At 44.0% G+C, this 17,024-nt stretch overlaps 1 protein-coding gene across 1 annotated transcript in view; it reads right to left on the minus strand.

The window, feature by feature from the left end:
- dnah5l (dynein, axonemal, heavy chain 5 like) overlaps positions 1 to 17,024 on the minus strand; it is a 450,024-nt gene that overhangs the window by 306,768 nt on the left and 126,232 nt on the right. The window contains exons 24-28 of the mRNA XM_085987988.1: positions 10,660 to 10,838; positions 9,257 to 9,349; positions 8,901 to 9,104; positions 1,105 to 1,185; positions 600 to 1,004 (exon numbers count right to left, since the gene is read on the minus strand). Of these exons, the coding sequence (XP_085844114.1) occupies positions 600 to 1,004; positions 1,105 to 1,185; positions 8,901 to 9,104; positions 9,257 to 9,349; positions 10,660 to 10,838 (962 nt within the window). The remainder of the gene's footprint in view (positions 1 to 599; positions 1,005 to 1,104; positions 1,186 to 8,900; positions 9,105 to 9,256; positions 9,350 to 10,659; positions 10,839 to 17,024) is intronic.

The following is a 17,024-nucleotide window of genomic DNA, read 5'->3' on the forward strand; positions in this document are numbered from 1 at the left end:
GCCATACTCCAAAATTGACATTAGCATTGATCGGTATTAGCATGCTCTGATTGTAGTCCAATGCCCTTTAGATGCACCCCAGTACCCAATGCCCCTTTTAATAACTACCTCAAACGAACCAGATATTCTCAATTTATGATCACCAATCACACCCAAATCCTTTTTGTTTGGATCTCTCCTTTTTAGTGAACCTCCTCTTTCCTTGTTACTTGCCTAGAGATTTTATTTTTGTTCTTATTGGTGTTGCAAAGCATTGGAACAGCATCATGGAGTGCTGGGTATGCAGCTGTGATTTTCTACACTGCTGAGTTCTCAATTTCAGGGCCTCCTCTGCGGGGAGACATTGAGCAGATATTTCTCCACTGAAAAAAGGATTCGCCCCCCAACAGAAGAGACAGAGATAGAGCTCAAAAGGTACAATGCACATTCGTCCCCATGCTTAGACTTGATTTGTGGCCTGCCAAGAAGAAAAATACCCTCATATAATAAAAATGGGTTCATTCTTAAAATGCCTTATGTAACTATAAATTCCAAAAGTAGTATCCTAAGCCAAATACTTGCACATTCTTGTACATCTGGAGTTTTATTTCTAGGAGTACCTGTGCATTTAGGTTCTTCCAGGCATAAGCTAGTCCATCAACTCTCTCAGCATTTCCATCTTGAAAAAGCAACTCATGCTTATTTAGGAGGGCATAAGTTTCCTCAATAGGTTCAATGGTCATGTCAATCTTTATCTCAGCGTCTCTAATTTCTTTTAGTGCTGCCATGGCTCCGCGCACGTCATCCAAATCATTTATTGGTCGGTTCAGTCGTTTGCTAAGATTTTCAATAAAAGAATAAATCTCATCCATTTCCATGGCAGTTTTCCTGTTCAAGGCTGTGCCAAAGGCTCTCTTCCATAAGCGGCATTCCTGTACCAATGCCAGTTTCAAATGCTGCGTGTCAAATTGAACTGAGCCCACTTCATAACAAGAGGGCAACTCATTAATCTGGGTCTCCAATTTCTATATAAAGTATAGAGTGCAAGTGTTACTTCCTTTTAATAAAAAAATAATCGTATATTAGCATTTAATGCAGGATAATAGTAATCCGTTTTATACATACAGCATAATAGGTAAGCTGCTCATTGAACTCCGAGAGGATTGGTTTTGAATCCATGAATTCCTTCACTTTCTCTGCAGGATCCTGAATAAAAAATATTTCATAATAATGTCAGAAAGTGTTTAGTAATTGACTCCACATAAGGAAAGTGACAGCATAATAATTTCCTTTGAACCGCTATATAAATCAATATATAGCAGTCTTAAAACACCCACAACACCAAGATGGATGATGCGAAAGTGCTGTGCATTTGCAGTTCAATATGTTCAGGATAATCCTGGCATATTCTAATAAATCAGCTAGCTGATATCATAAAAGATTCAAACAATTCCATCTTTTAACCCTTACATTCCTCAGACTGTCAGGAACTTTCATTATTTATAACATCACTTCATCAGCCAACTTCTGAATAAAATATCTCATCAAGACTCTATAAAATCGGAAGCTTATTTCTTTTTTAAAGGTGAAATATAAATGTTGTCACCTTTTCTCTGTTCATTCTCCACGTTTTGAGTAAATACTCAGGCCACGAACTTAATGGAGGGGGCAGGATGGTGGCGGGAGAGCTGGTTTCTGGGTTCCGGTCACGAACCTGGCTGCAGCCGCTCTGTAAACGGAATTTTCACTTGATTGGCCTTGTTAAGTCCGCCCCGTGGGCTTCCCGGCCAATTAACAGGAAGCAGGTCTGATGACGTCATTTGATTTCCTTAAAGGGACCACGTCCACATGGAGTTTGACAGTTGTTCTGTCAGTGTTTGACAGCATTGAGGTGCTGCAAACACTGACGAGCACTGCACAAAGGTGAGCGCTTGCACCCAGTCTCTCCAATGACTCCCTCTATATGCTTATGAAGGGAGTCACAGCACGCAGGGAGGTTCTCTTCCTTTCCAAAGGCAGAAGAGACCTCCCCAGGACATCAAAGCAGCCTGGTTGCACATTGCACAGGAGGGCAAAAGCAGGGATGTCATCAGGGGTCCCTGGCTGCAGTGGCGCCAACCTTTCAATGATCTCAGTGGATCACGAAACGTTACTGCAAAGCCACACCCAAATTCATCCTGCTGTGCCACTCAGCACATCCCCATCACTCTGCCTTCCATACCTTGCCCCCTGCACATCCTTATGCACACCAACTTACTTTGCACCTCCACCCATCCCACTCTATCAACATTATCACTTCCCCATCTCACTATTCAATTCAATTCAATTCAATTCAATTCAAATTGCTTTATTGGCATGACAAGTTACATCTTATGTTGCCAAAGCATCGGAAAACATTCATGTTTGTTCACAAAAATACAGATCTATCCATACAGTGTATAAACAGATATATCCCTGAGTGTATAAATATACATTCATATAATTTATATATACTCTTATCTTATCTTTAGTGGTTGTCCCTCTGTTTATGGCAAGCTGTAACATAGTGTGCCGCTAGTGTTACGCAACTTCTCTCTTCCCCAGTAGGTATGGGAGTTTTTGGTCGTCATTCAATTTTCTGAATTCCGGGCATATTTTTGTAAATTTTGGGTAGAAATTCTCCCTTATGCCCTGATATTTTCTACAAGCTGTGAGGAAGTGCATCTCTGTCTCCACCATTCCCTGACTGCAGTGAGAGCATATCCTGTCCTCTCTTGGTAGCCGGGTCTGCCTGTGTCTACCTTTTTCGATCGCCAGGCTATGTTTACTAAGTCTGTACATTGTCAAGATTTTTCTCAGTTTGCTGTCCTTTACCATGGTCAGGTAATCAGCTATGTTGTATTGTCTGTTTAGGGCCAAGTAGCAATTGAGTTTGCTTTGGGTTTTTGTTGTTTCTGCCCAATATGTCAGATATTTTTCCTTTTGCTTAGCGACGATTGTGTTGGGTCGAATTCTTTGTGTTACGCTGTCACTGTCCTGGGGCTGGTTATTGTTAGTAGTGTTAGTAGTTACTTCATTGAGTCCCAGGGCTAGTTGACTGAGGGTATTCTTCTTTATGGTCAGCTCTTGGCATTTCAGGGCGTCGTAGTGATAGCATTGGGGGTTGCTCATTTGTAGGTGATTCCAAAATTTGGTGGCTCTTTTTTGGATAGTGATTATCAATGGATATTGGCCTAGTTCCGCCCTGCATGCATTGTTTACTGTTTTCCTTTGAGTCCGGAGGATACTTTTACAGAATTCTGCATGTAGGATCTCAATTGGGTGTTTGTCCCATTTTGCAAATTCTTGTTGTGTTAGCGGTCCCCATACCTCACTGCCATAGAGTGCAATTGGTTCAATTCAACTCACACTCACCCTCATCCTACTGCAAGCATACCAACTAACAACACACAAGGGTAGGCACTTGAAAGGTTTAGCCAATGTTCATGTGAAGTTTCTGGTAATGTGTTGTCATACAGTGAAAACTATTTTTCCAAAAATGTCCCTTATTGGACAGATCTGAGCGCACCTTGAGAAGTGTCTTACTGAGTTCTAGTGATTGTTCAGGTGTAACTGCCCCCCGTGCCCACCCCCCCTCACTATAGTGATGAGTGTGCATGGAATGGCTTGGACATTAAAGGGATGCTTCACGGTGCTGGTGTGGGATGGTGTCAACCTGGCACATCATGTGGCAGCCAGGGTTTGCAGCGTCAAGTGAAGAAAATCTGGCCATGGTGATACCATCGCTGGCCTCCCGAGCAGCAATGTTGTCAGTAGATGATGTCCTGTGTCCAGTGCAGCATCAGGTGATGGTGGAGAAGGTTGGTGATGTTGTTGGTGATGTTGGTGTGCCTGGTGATGTTGGTGTTGGGGCTGATCGTGGAAGGATTCAGAGGACGTAGGTCTGATTTTTTTCAAGGGCTCGGATGCTGCTGCAATAGATGGCAGCTGCAGGTGAGATGACAGAAGCGATCTGTCAATTGTGAGGGACGTTCTCCCAATGAGGTGACACTGGACATACAATTGGATCTAAAAACTTGTAAGCTAAAGAAATCTCTATATGTATAAAAAATGCAGTAACCAACATTTTCTGCACTCTGAAACTCAGCATCTGCAACATGACATCCTTTAAACCACTTCTGCAGCTGCCAGTTTATCAGAAATATCAGAGCAGACTCAAAACACACCAGGTTGAGCTCTTAACAAGCTGAATTGTCTCCCCCGCCGCTTGGTGTCGGGTCAGTTCTCTGCTGACAGACTCGACACCTGGGAGGCTCGTGTGGAGGCGGGTTGACAGCAGATTTCCTACCACTGTCAATCTTTGCTATTTTGAAAGCGGACCCATCTCTAAACCTGCCCTCTGAGTGCTGGCAAATTCGCGGCCTCAGTTTCAGTAAATATACAAGAAAGTAACCATGTGAAAGGATTCGCAAATTTCATGTCTCCCCCGAGGATTTACTTTTGGTTTATTAAAGAAACCCTGGTTGGACTGAGTTTAAAATCCAGGGCACAACAAGATGGCTGCGGACAGCCTCATGGCCAAAGCCTGTAAGTTTCAGTTTGGACTGACAGCTTGTATTCTGATGGCTGTGAGAAGGAACTTTCCAGAACTTGAATGCAGACAGACCTTCTGCATTTATGCATTAGAAGCAAACCCAGTGGCATTCGGGCCTCTGATTAAAAGCCATCAAGGTTGTTTGCACAAACAATCAAGAGCAGGCAGGGCCTATGAATATGTAGTGGGACAAGCTCAGCTGCATTCAGGCCTTCATTTAGAGAACGTCAACATTGTTTACCTAAGTACTTCGAAACGATCAACGGGGCATTCAGACTGGAATGGCCCCATCACGAAACCAGTTGGACAAAGGGGAACACTGATGAGACCAGTAAAACCGATTACCGGCCATCCAGGTCGATGGGCCCAGATCGGTACCTTTTGTATGAGTTTCAATACGTCCAGATTAGACAAAAGAAATGAGCTGATCTGGCAGGAGATAAGGGCTACCGGGAAGGGTATAACTAGTCCCTTGGGAGGCCATTTCTCTCTCTCTCTCCCGCCCCACCTCCGGTGCCCTGCCTTACCATCAACCCAGCAAGAGGATCGTCGACGAAGAGCCCGTCCAGGGAAGTAGAATACCCGCAGTTATGTTTAAATTACTGGGGTATCTCTGCATTGGGCGGTGAAAACCTAAGACATCAGCAGGCAATAGAGCACGGAGCAGCCGTTTCAACATCCTAGACTGGTGAGCATCAATTTTCTGGCCCATCACAAGATAATCTAGATAGGTGTAAAGGGTGGGAGTTAAGGGGAATTGCTAAAGTGTCATTTTAGTCATTTTCCCTCGATGTGTCCGTTTCTCCTCCCCCGTTAAGTGTAATTGTGCTGCATCCATAGTGATTTTCTCTGTATAGTAATTGTTCTCTATTTTAATAAATATTGGTTTTCTTTGCACTGAACCACTGGTCTCGTTTGTCTATATCGCTACTTGTAAATAAGTCCGGTGGTCAGAACCAAAGGGGAAGCAATTCGAACCGCACGGGGCTGGAGCAGCTCAGACACATGACTGACTGACCAGACACAAACCCCAAACCAAAACCCCCTACACATGATACCTACGTGCTGCAGAATAGCTCAATGTGTAAATGAACTGTGCAGTCTGGCACTGATGCATACAGAATCACAGAAATCACAGAAACCCCACAGTGCAGATAGAGGCCATTTCGGCCCATCAAGCCTGCACCGACACATATCCCACCCGATCCCCGTAACCCCTACACCAACACATGTCCCACCCTCTCCCTGTAACCCCACGTATTTAATCCCCCTAACACTAAGGGTCAATTTATCATAGCCAATCAACCTAACCCGCACATCTTTGGACTGTGGGAGGAAACCGGAGCACCCGGAGAAAACCCACGCAAACACGGGGAGAATGTGCAAACTCCACACAGACAGTCGCCCGAGGCCGGATTTGAACCCGGGTCTCTGGCGCTGTGCGGCAACAGTGCTAACCACTATGCCACCGTGCTGCCAACCAGAAAACTCCAGGTTCAAAAAACTGGATGAGTTCGCTGATCTCAGCCAATGGGGGCATTGTCATTGGTCACAATATCACCAAGTTAAAGAGAACAGAAGAAAAATTGATCAGGTTTCATCCTTGTGATAACTACTTATTGACCCCACAGGAAGTCAGCGTGTGTGGATGTATGATAAAGATAAAATCAGGCTCAGCTATGATAACCATCATTGATCCAATAGGTCACAATTGATCATTTGCAGGGCTCACACATGAAGACTGGCTACTTGGACAAGGCACCAGAAATGTACTGGCACTCAATATACTAAAAATTGATCTGATCATATCTGTGATGCACCCATTCTAACCTGCCAGGTCTGAGCTTTCAACTGTTGCAAAACTGGCTTTTAAAGTTTGTTTTTCAACCAATTCAAACAATACAGTTTTTTTAAAATCCAGCTCTCCTAGCAAAATAGATGATGAGAAACAGGAGGAATAGAAACAACTGGCAAAGAAAGTCTTTAACATTTAATCAGTTAGGTAAAAATAATTAGAAACATTTGATTAAGTAGAATAAAAAGTAAAAATTAAACTTAGAAAATATAAAAAGGAAAGAGATCAGGGGAAAGAGAGTGGGAAGGAAAGAAGTGACAGGGTTAGCAGCAATGTTCCCTCTAATTTTTTTTTTGGCTGTGCGGCCCCTTTAACAGGCTGCACGGCCCATTCAAATTCCCACACATGCGGGGTTATTCCCGGTGAGCCGGCTGTGTGAGACCTTCGGACCACTGCGTGGCCGCGCAGTTTTATGGGAACATTGGTTATCAGAATAAAGCGTTTACATTTTTTTGGCTTTTGCTGTCATAGCTGCACATTACACCAGTACCTGTGATACACTGGCAATTATCCTCTCTTGAAAGGATTTGGAAACTCCTTTTGACCTGGGTGTGAATTCTAGTTCTTCCAATGGAGGGCCAACTGAAAGTGGTGTCAGCTAGATATCAGCTAGTAAAAGACCACTTGGCTATGGCACATGCCACTCAAAAGAAACATTACAACAAAAGATGATGACCAAATTGATCAAACTAAGAGCCCAAACTAGATCAATGTCTATGCAGGGTGAACAAGCTCCTATCTACAAGGATCCACACTCAGTACTTGGGAAATTATTGGGCGTGAGTTATAGGTTTTCTGAGGTTTGGTGGCTGGTGCCTTTCTTGTGTGTGACATGCTTCCATGCTAGACATGGAACAAAGTTCATGAAGGACCAGGCAAGGAGATGCCAGAAAATGCTGAGGTGGTTCACAGAATCACAGAATCACAGAAACCCCACAGTGCAGATAGAGGCCATTTTGGCCCATCGAGCCTGCACCGACACATATCCCTGGGGTAATAATTGTTATTTTTATCCTCATCAACATCATTATCATCATCATGCAAAATTCTAATGCTTGGTTAACAGAGATACTACCACTGGGGAGGGGTAAGACAATGGCCCAGAATTTGCAGTTGTTATGACGGCGAAATTGTCAGCGTCACCGTCATTACTGTGTAAAACTGACAGCAACATCTGGCGTCCACACTTGCGCAGTTAAACACGGAAATCCAGAAGTTGCTGTCAGTGATACCCTGCTGTTTCACAGGGTGCGCTGTTGCAGTCTTCACAGAATCAGTGAATTGATGTGAACTTCAACTTTTTACGCACTATTCTCGCTGTAAAAACCAATGAAAATGTTAAGCCTTGTTTAATCAGGTGCAAATGAGTTTTAATGGCGTACTAAGTCATAATTACTGCTGAACAACCTCTCTGGCACTGAAAAACTAATTTTACAACTGTGGAGTCTCATTCCCTCTGAAGAACATTTGTAAATTGCATGATTTTTAAAATAATAAAAATTAATTTTTATTTTATATTTTTAAAGTTTCTTTATGATATTTCAGCTTCTACCTTAATCCCATGTGTATTTCCCAATCTTTATTTTGTGTTCTGTACAATGATTAAAATGTGAATTATAATCCCTGCTTTTTACATCCTGCTTTGCTCTCTGGGAGAATTTGTCAATCTGATTGGCTGATCAGCCTGCCTGCTGCCTGCACTGTTGCTAGACGCCACAGATGGTGCCAAATTCAAAGTCATGTCAGAATGGAGGAAATCCACGCTCTAGAGGCCACTAAATCTTTGTGGGCAGCTGTTTTCGAGGTTAGCGGCAAGCACCAACCCTTTGCTGCTGACCACAAAATTTGGGCTGTTAACATCTTTGATAGATGAATCTGAAGAAGCAGAATGGGGACAATACAGAATTTTTTAAAAATTCATTCTTGGGATGCGGGCATCTCTAGCAAGGTCGACATTTATTGCCCATCATTATTTAACTTGAGAAGGTGGTGGTGGGCTTTCTTCTTCAACCGCTACAGTCTGTGTGGTGAAGGTGTTCCCACAATGCTGTTAGATAGGGAGTTCCAGGATTTTGACCCAGCGACGAAGGAATGGCGCTATATGTCCAAGTCACGATGGTGTGTGACTTGGAGGGAAATTTAAAAGTGATGGTATTCCCATGAACCTACAGCCTTTGTCCTACTAGGTGGTGGAAGTCACGGGTTTGGGAGGTGCTACGGAAGTAGCCTTGGTGAGCTGGTGCAATGCATCTGTATATCGTATACACTGCAGCCACAGGAGGGGGTGGATGTTTAGGACACTGGATGAGGTGCCAATCAAGCAGACTACTTCCAGGAAGATAAAAAAAACTAGACCTCTTGGCAGTTGATGGTTTAAAGAAAGTTATTGTAGTATCAAATTATGCACAAGAGACAAAATCGCTTGCAGGATGCCTATCTCTTTCTCTCACTCACACACACACTCAAATAAATATAGATGAGATACAAACTCACCTGATTCCACAAGTGGGAGAAGTGAGAGAAATTGTCAAGAATCTCTACTGCATCAGTCTTCAACGAGGAAACAATTGAACTGAGCTGGATCACAACCTTAGTGACATCCTTGTGTTCAATGATTTGTTTATCAAGTGATTTTAGCACGACCTGCTTACCAAGGATACTATCATCACCCAGTTCTCGAGCAGCATTCTGTTCAATCTATGTATTACCATGCAGAAATAAATAACAAATACAAGCATGAAAACTAAATTCAAATATCAGATAAATAATTGTACTATAAGCAGACAGGAAATAATGCCTTAAAAATTGAAGTAATGAAAGACCAAGCTACAGTTGAAGATAGTGAATACCTGCTGTTGTTTCAGATGAAGATAGGCAAATGACCAAAGAGGAATATCCTTAGACGTGGACAGAATTACGTTCACTGCTCTATTAAGGACTGACTGTAGAATAAAATATGAATTGATAATAGAATGCTGTTTTGTAATTTACTATAAATAACAAAAAATTATATTAACCAATCTTTTGTTATTTGATATATGATATGCATATCTAATCTGTGGAAAATAGAATCTCAGTTATATACTTTATAATTACATTTTTTTCTGGACTTGTTATTCAAAATAATATATATTAGTATTACATTTTGTATTTATCAGAGCAGAGGATGTCAAATCTGTGGAACAGGATTTTCTTTCTGCTTTTGGTACCCAGTATTCAGTACACCAAGTGAAGTACAATGTGAATCAGATACACATTCCTCTGCTCTGCTGCAACAATAAGCTGGAAGTTACTGTTGACCATATTAGTAGATGAACATTTAACAAGTTCATGTGACATTATTCTGTCAACTATTTAAACAGGAATATTAATCTATTTAAAATAAATGGGTATAACATGTCTGTTAAAATGGTAGAGGAGCATCATAAAAATTAATTTAACATTGATCCACTAAGATCATTTTTCGCTTAATGTATCTTAATCCAAACCTTAGAATCCCAATCAGTGCAATTGTTTTTCATTTCCCATTCCAGTCACCTTCATGACCCAAGAAAAATGAACAATTTAGTAAAATTTGTGATAAACTTTTACACTATGGGCCATACCCATTAGGAACTAGGTTGAGATACTACATGCTCATTCCATGCAGGAGGTCCCTGTAGCTGAAATAGAGACTTCAAACCCAGGTTCCATGAAAGGACAAATGGGCCAATCTACTGCACAAACCAATCCGTCCAAGCCTAAATCATTTTAAAGTAATTAATCACAAAATATTTGTATATTATACAGGATAACACACCAGCTGAAATGTGTTCCAGGATTGTAAAATATCTTGGGGTTGAGATAATGACATGAATTTCAAGAATAAAATTAGAGTAGTTTATTAATATTATTTAATCCATTATTTATGCACCATTAACATGGAACACACACCAAAGTGCATTATTCTGATTGATGTAAAGTATTCAAAATAATCTTACATCTTTCTGTATTTGGATTCCTGTTTTTGTTTTTTTTTTGCCAGTGGGTGTGATGCTGTTCTTTCATCATTGCCATGGTCATAATCCCGGAGACAGGCACTTGCCTCCTGCTTGTGTATCAACTGATTAAACTAGAGGTAATATTATACTACATAGATATGTCAGAAATTAGGTTGAGATTTATTTTACTAATAGAGGGGAATACCACTGCATCTATATATTATAATTTGTTACCAAATTAATATCTTGCCATTTTGCTATCAAGTAATTACCTGAATATCCTCCAAACTTGGTTGCATGACAACAATTGGAATCGCCAGTACCATTTTAGATTTGAAGAATGGAGCTTTTGGTGTCTCCATACAACCACCAGGAAATGGTTTTGCTGCCTCGTACTTAGAGTCGGTAACATGTAAATGCCGTCTGATAACATCCAATGATAACTTGGTACCTGCACACATGTTTATAAAATATCACTTCACAGATCAAGAGATAGAAATTACATAGGGGACGATATTTTTTGCTATGCTATGCGTCAGGAGTGCATTTGTGCCACAGGCACAGGGGGAATTTACAGAATAGGCCCTGTGTCATTTTCTACCGGGTGATCCCACGAACTGCTGCATTTAGTTTGCTGGACTGCTCATACTCATTTTATGCCTTAGCCTCAACAATACCTCCAATTTCATGCAAAAATATTTAAATGAGCATGTAGCGCAATTTTGCTGATTTGTGCCAGGTTTGTTCTTATTCCATTTGGAATGGGAGCAAGGGAAACTCCATAGGTGAAGGAGCTCTTAAAGTGGCAAAGGCTTTTCTGCAACGTTCACAGTACCTTTTTAGTTTGTTGTTTTATTGAACATTTTTCTCATCTTTATGAAATTTTTATTTACAATATTTTCTTGATAAAAAGTTTTAAGGCATTTGTTTGTTACACCTCAAGGTATGTTTGTTTTTAAAGTGCTTCAAATACAGTATTTCATGGTGGCACAAGGTGAAAGGAGGCATGCCAGGGAGATCAACAAGCACCAAAACATATCTGAAAATGTTAGTATAACTAACTCCTGATGGCCAAGAACAACTGCCTCAGCTTGCTCTGGGTCAACAGTGTAGGGTTCTCAAAATTCCCACATTCCCCAAAGTTATTAATAAGGGTACCCTAAAGAAAATGACTTCTGGACCTTGTGGCAAAAACCTGCAAGATTGAAAGCAGGACCCTGCAAAACAGCAGGTCAAGTTCAAAAAGGCTTTGAAAAACCTGACATGCCTGGGCCTGTGGGAGGCTTGTTATTTTGAAACCAGACAACTAGATGATGCAGAATACGCATCCTTCATTTTGAAACAAATCAACTCAAGAAAGACTTAATCTTGAACCCATCAAACCTTTGCATAAATAATCGGTTACAGTTCGAAGTGGCTACCAAGCCAGGAAGACACCGATTAAACATTATGAATAACAAACACCCAAGACATTAAAGCCATTTAGCAATGAGACAACTGCCCCAAAACCAGTTAAAGTGAATGGCCATAATCACTTTAATGAGCCCGCCAAAATCGGACAAAGAACTAACCCTGATTTGGCGCACAGATAACAAACCTCAGAAAGAGTATAATTGTAGGCCCACCGGTAACCAGGGACATGACTGCTACGGAGAAGACACAGCGGGAAGAACGGGCGTTGGGGGACAAGCAGGCACAAGCTCAGGTCCAGGTTACTCGAAACGCAAAGAAGCAGACCGGAAGGCTCGCGGAACATCGCGGCGAGGAGGCATGGTGGGGCAGGCTCGACCGAAGACGACTAGGCCACACCCGCAGCCTTACACGAGGAACAACCACGAGCACTGTGGTAACAAAGGGCCGGGTAAACCATACCTTCAGATCATTACCACTGCACAGGTAATGATCTAGGCCACCGCGACCGAGCCGACACTGAAGACCGCCAACCGAACCCCAGCCGCAACAAAACTCGACGACCAGACCACCACCAGAAGAACAAAACCCGAAGTTTTCCACTCTACAAGATAAAGTACCCAACAAAGACTTTACTCCCTATCTCTAACGGAGAAAAGAAGGTATTTACTCAGACAAATCCACCACCACGCCCTGGGACCATGTGGCGACGGCAGGCCCCAAAGGACACAAAGAGCGAACCCCACAAACGCAACCAGCTTAATTGACAGGATTCGAACGGTCAAGAAACACCTATTGGTGAGCATAATCCCTGGCCCCTTATAGCATGATTTAGTTAGATATTGGGGGTGGGACAAGGGTAGGGGGATTATTAATGTGATTTTCCCTTGTTGTGCTGGGGTGTGGGAGCAATTCGAACTGCTCAAAACAATCAGGGGCAAGCTGACTGCGCACACCAACCCCCTACAACAGAGAGCCAGTTTGCCAACTGCAGCAAATACAACTGTAGTCAAATTGCAAATTAGGGATGACACTGTCCTATAATGTTATGCTTGTGGCTCACTCCCAGTAAGCACTGCCCATACATAGATTTAACAGATGACTGTTAAGTCAGTCAGCATAGGCAGCACTTTCACTTTTCTACTGAGTAGCATGACACAGCTGCCCAATGTCACTAAATTGCTATGTTTCCCAGAGTACAAGCAATGGCTGCCATAAGCCCAACCTGATACCTGTCCTGGGTGTTAGTTAGACAAGAGCAGCATTGTCATGGGAACCAAGTTAACCTCCAAGTCACACACCGTCTTGATCTGAACAAATATTGCTGTGGAAGTGCCATAACCACAAGGACTGTAGCAGTCTAAGAAAAAGGCCCACCACCACCTTCTCAGGGCAACTAGGGATGGGCAATATATGTGGCCTTTCCAGAGACACTCGCATCTCAAAAACAATTTTTAAAAATGGTGTAACTTTTTGTTTTCATTTCCTGGGTGGTAATTTGGGAGAATGGATCCTTTGCTCATTAAGAAATGGAAAGGAAAATGGAAAGAAAATTTGGGCGGGGTGATTAATAGGCGGCCAATCCGCTACTGACAGTTTTGTGGAACAGACTGACAGGAAACATTTTGTGACATGCAATCTTGGACCACGGTATATGGTACTGTTTGGTACTCTTACCTTGCCAAGTATACTATATTTTCTCATATCTGTATCCGGGTCCTACAGATGCTGTACACAGCATTCAACATGAGGGTCACTTTCTGCTAGGCATGGTGCATTACCATTTTGGGAAGAGTGTGTTCTAGAGTGCTAAATAGGGTGAATCCTACTCACATTCATCTCATTGAGCACAGTGACTGGTTCCCCAGTCATCAAGCAGGGTTGGGTTTTTAGTTGCTCACAGACTCCATTTTGTACTTCGACATTGGGATTGCCTTTGTTTGCTTTTGCACTGCCAGTTTTGTACATTCACCCTCCCTCCGTTTCCTTGGCTGTCAAGTATATTGAATTTTTAAATTTCAGCTTTTCCAAAACTGGATGATTTTATTCTTCCTGTGCGGTCACTTAACTTTAAGTGACCGCACCGCCTTAAATTTTCCCAATCGTCCTAAAGTTAGGTTGTAGTAAATGTCATGTCGGAGAACTGCTGCCGGAATAACCTGGGTGGGTAAGGCCTCCTGTTGAGAGCCTCTTGTGCCAAGGTCAATGTGCGCAGAGAGAACATTCTAATTATTCAAATAAGCTGACTCTATGGGCTAGGAATTTGGCTCCTTTGCGCCTCCGGTTAGCGGCTCCAGGGTGCTAACGGGGCGCAAATGTGTTTGCAACCGGGCACGGCAATACCAATGCCTCCCACTAAATTCAGTGGGAGTTTTGCGGCAACGGTAAGATGTTGCACCCTGATCTCCTGCGCCTGGAGATCGTGACGTCATTGCCATGCGCAGCGCCCCAGATGAAAAATTCCCTCTCGACCCCTGCTTGTGCGCCTGCTGTTAACAATGACAGGTAGAGGAGGCAGCTTTCAGTCGGATGTCCCCTGGAGGAGCGCTATTTAAAGACATCCACTTCCGGTGTAGTTTTTGTCGGTCAACAATGCTACATTGTTAATTTCACATAGGCAAAGAGGCTTTTTGACTGATTTGCACGTTTTGCATTTCAACGAGTATTCTGGCACATAAAAATTATTGAGTTTCATTGAGGGGAGATTTGAAAGTGCAATATTTGTATCCTTTCATGTGAGCTGTACTGGCACTGGACCACGCCCTCCAGCGTCAACGTCAGAGGCAACTGAGGCACAGGGAAAGAGTGCAAAATGTGGCCAGAGGTAGGAGAGCCAACGGGGCTTTCAACAGGAGGCCTTACCCACCCAAGGTATTCCGGCAGCAGTTCTCCGACATGAATTTCACTGAGGACCAATGTGTTAGAAGGCTCTGCTTCAGTAAGGACGTGGTCACAGAGCTCTGCCACTTCCTGCAGCCAGGCCTCGAGCCTCAGATCAGGACCACCACGACTCCCTCAGTGGCAGTCAAGGTCCCTGTCGCCCTCAATTTCTACGCCAACGGATCATTCCAGTGTGCGAGAGGCGACATCTCCAACATCTCCCAGTTTGCCTTCCATTGCTCCATCCGCCAGGTCACAGATGCTCTGTATAGAAGGAGAATGGACTGCATTTCCTTGCCCATGACCAGAGAGAAACAGCACGAGCGTTCATGTGGCTTTGCCAGAATAGCGGGCTTCTCCATGGTGCAGGGCGCCATTGACTGCACCCACATCATTTTGCAGGCATCTCATAACAATCCTGAGGTATTCCGTAACTGCAAAGGCTACCACTCTCTTAATGTGCAGCTGGTATGCAACCACACATGGCGAATCTTCACCGTCAATGCCCATTATCCTGGCAGCAGCCACGATGCCTTCATCTTGCACCAGACCAGTATACCAGCACTTTTCCAGCCACCACATCAAGCTCGCGGCTGGCTGGTCGGAGTCAAGGGCTATCCGATCTCCACCTGGCTCATGACTCCCCTCTGCAACCCCAACACTCGTGCCCAGCACTCATATAATGAGAGCCAAGCTGCCACCAGGAACCTCACTGAGCAGATCATCGGAGTGCTCAAGCAACGGTTCCGCTGCCTTGACTGCTCGGGAGAAGCCCTCCAGAGCTCTGTGCAATGTTGGAGGTGGACTCCTCCATGCTCCTTACTATTGCTGAGAGGTTCTCGGGTACCCTTGCCATTGCACCTATCATTTCGGCGTGCATGGCCATCGCCCTTCTTGTGAATGCCTCCCCATCTGAGTCCTGTGCAGCGGAACTCGCGAGCGAACTCACCCTCCAGGGAGCTGGCTCCCGAGCTACCCTTTCCTCCTGGAATTGCTGCAGCCTGCTCGTCCCCGGTGCATCACCCAGTGCAGACCCCTCTATTAAACTTGCCTCTAAAGATCGCGTAGTGCCAGTATCTGAGGTGGTGCCTGCGGGTGAGAGATGCAGTGACGCGGTGCTTTGCTCCTCCTCCTTTTCTCCGTCCTCACTCTCAGTAGGGGGCTCAGGGATAGGCTGCTCATCTGGTTGCTGATTATCTGAAAGCATAAAGGCACAACACTTGCATTAAGGTGAGGGCAGGAGGGCAGGAATGGAGCAAGGAATGCAGACATTCTCAGGAGATGGAAAGTGAGAAACGTTTGTGGTGTGAGGGGGAAGTGGGATGAGAGAAGAAGAGGGGCTGAAGATACTGTTTTTGCCCCCAACGAGGTCGATGTCGCCAATGGCCATGGCACCCACCACCTGCTGCCCAATGAGTCGCAGCACTCGCTCCTCAAGGTCTGAGAGCTGCTGGAGCTGAGCATCACCCCCGCCTGTTCTCTGCTGCTCCCTCCTATCACGGACCATCTTGGCCTGCAAGGGAAACAAATGTGTTTGAGTCAGAGTCCAGCTATGTGTTTGGGAGATATGCCTGCTGTCGTTGAATAGCTATGATTGTAGGCAAGGCGTTAGATATGGATGTGAGTTTGAGTAGGTGAAGATGTTTGGTGGGTGAGTGGTGGCGGTCTGGTAGTTTGCGCAGTGTGCACAGACTGAGGTTCAGACGCTGGTATGTAGGAGCTGTTAAAGCATGTACTCACCTTGGCCTCCCAACTGAGGTCATTGAATTTCTTGCAGCACTGTGTCTGGCTGTGTTCCACCACACTACGAGCCGAGACTTCCTGGGCCACTTCTCTCCACATTGCCCTGAACACCTGAGGCAATGGCCTCCTTCCAGTGGCCGGGAACAGCATTGCCCTCCTTTGCTCCACTGCAGCCACCAATGCCTCCAATGCCACGTCTGTGAACCGACGAGCTCTCTCCCTGGGAGTGAGAACAGCCATTGCCATCTGGGAATTCACTTACTCACAGGTCGCCTCAAAAGCCAGCAATGCTGAAAATGAGCATCTGCATAATGATGCAACCTTCCCTTTAAGAGCTGGAAAGGAACCAGTGTGAAGGATCATTGCTGAATGCATTGCACCTGAAATTCATTAGCGCTCTGCTGGTAGTGCCACTGTGGCGCCTCACTGAGGTCATTAGCGCTTGATTTAGCGTCCCGCTTCCTTCCTGGGGCGCTAACACCCAATTTAGTAGAAGTTCAGAATCCTTATCGCATGGCGCTAAATTTTCAAAATTTCAAAAGTTAGCACCCCAAACAGGGCGATATCTAATTTCACCCCCTATATGTTGACAGGAGGTCAGGTG

The sequence above is a fragment of the Somniosus microcephalus genome, chromosome 5, assembly GCF_052327205.1.
Source record: "Somniosus microcephalus isolate GS21.2 chromosome 5, FLI_Smic_1.0, whole genome shotgun sequence".
NCBI classification, from domain to species: Eukaryota; Metazoa; Chordata; class Chondrichthyes; order Squaliformes; family Somniosidae; genus Somniosus; species Somniosus microcephalus.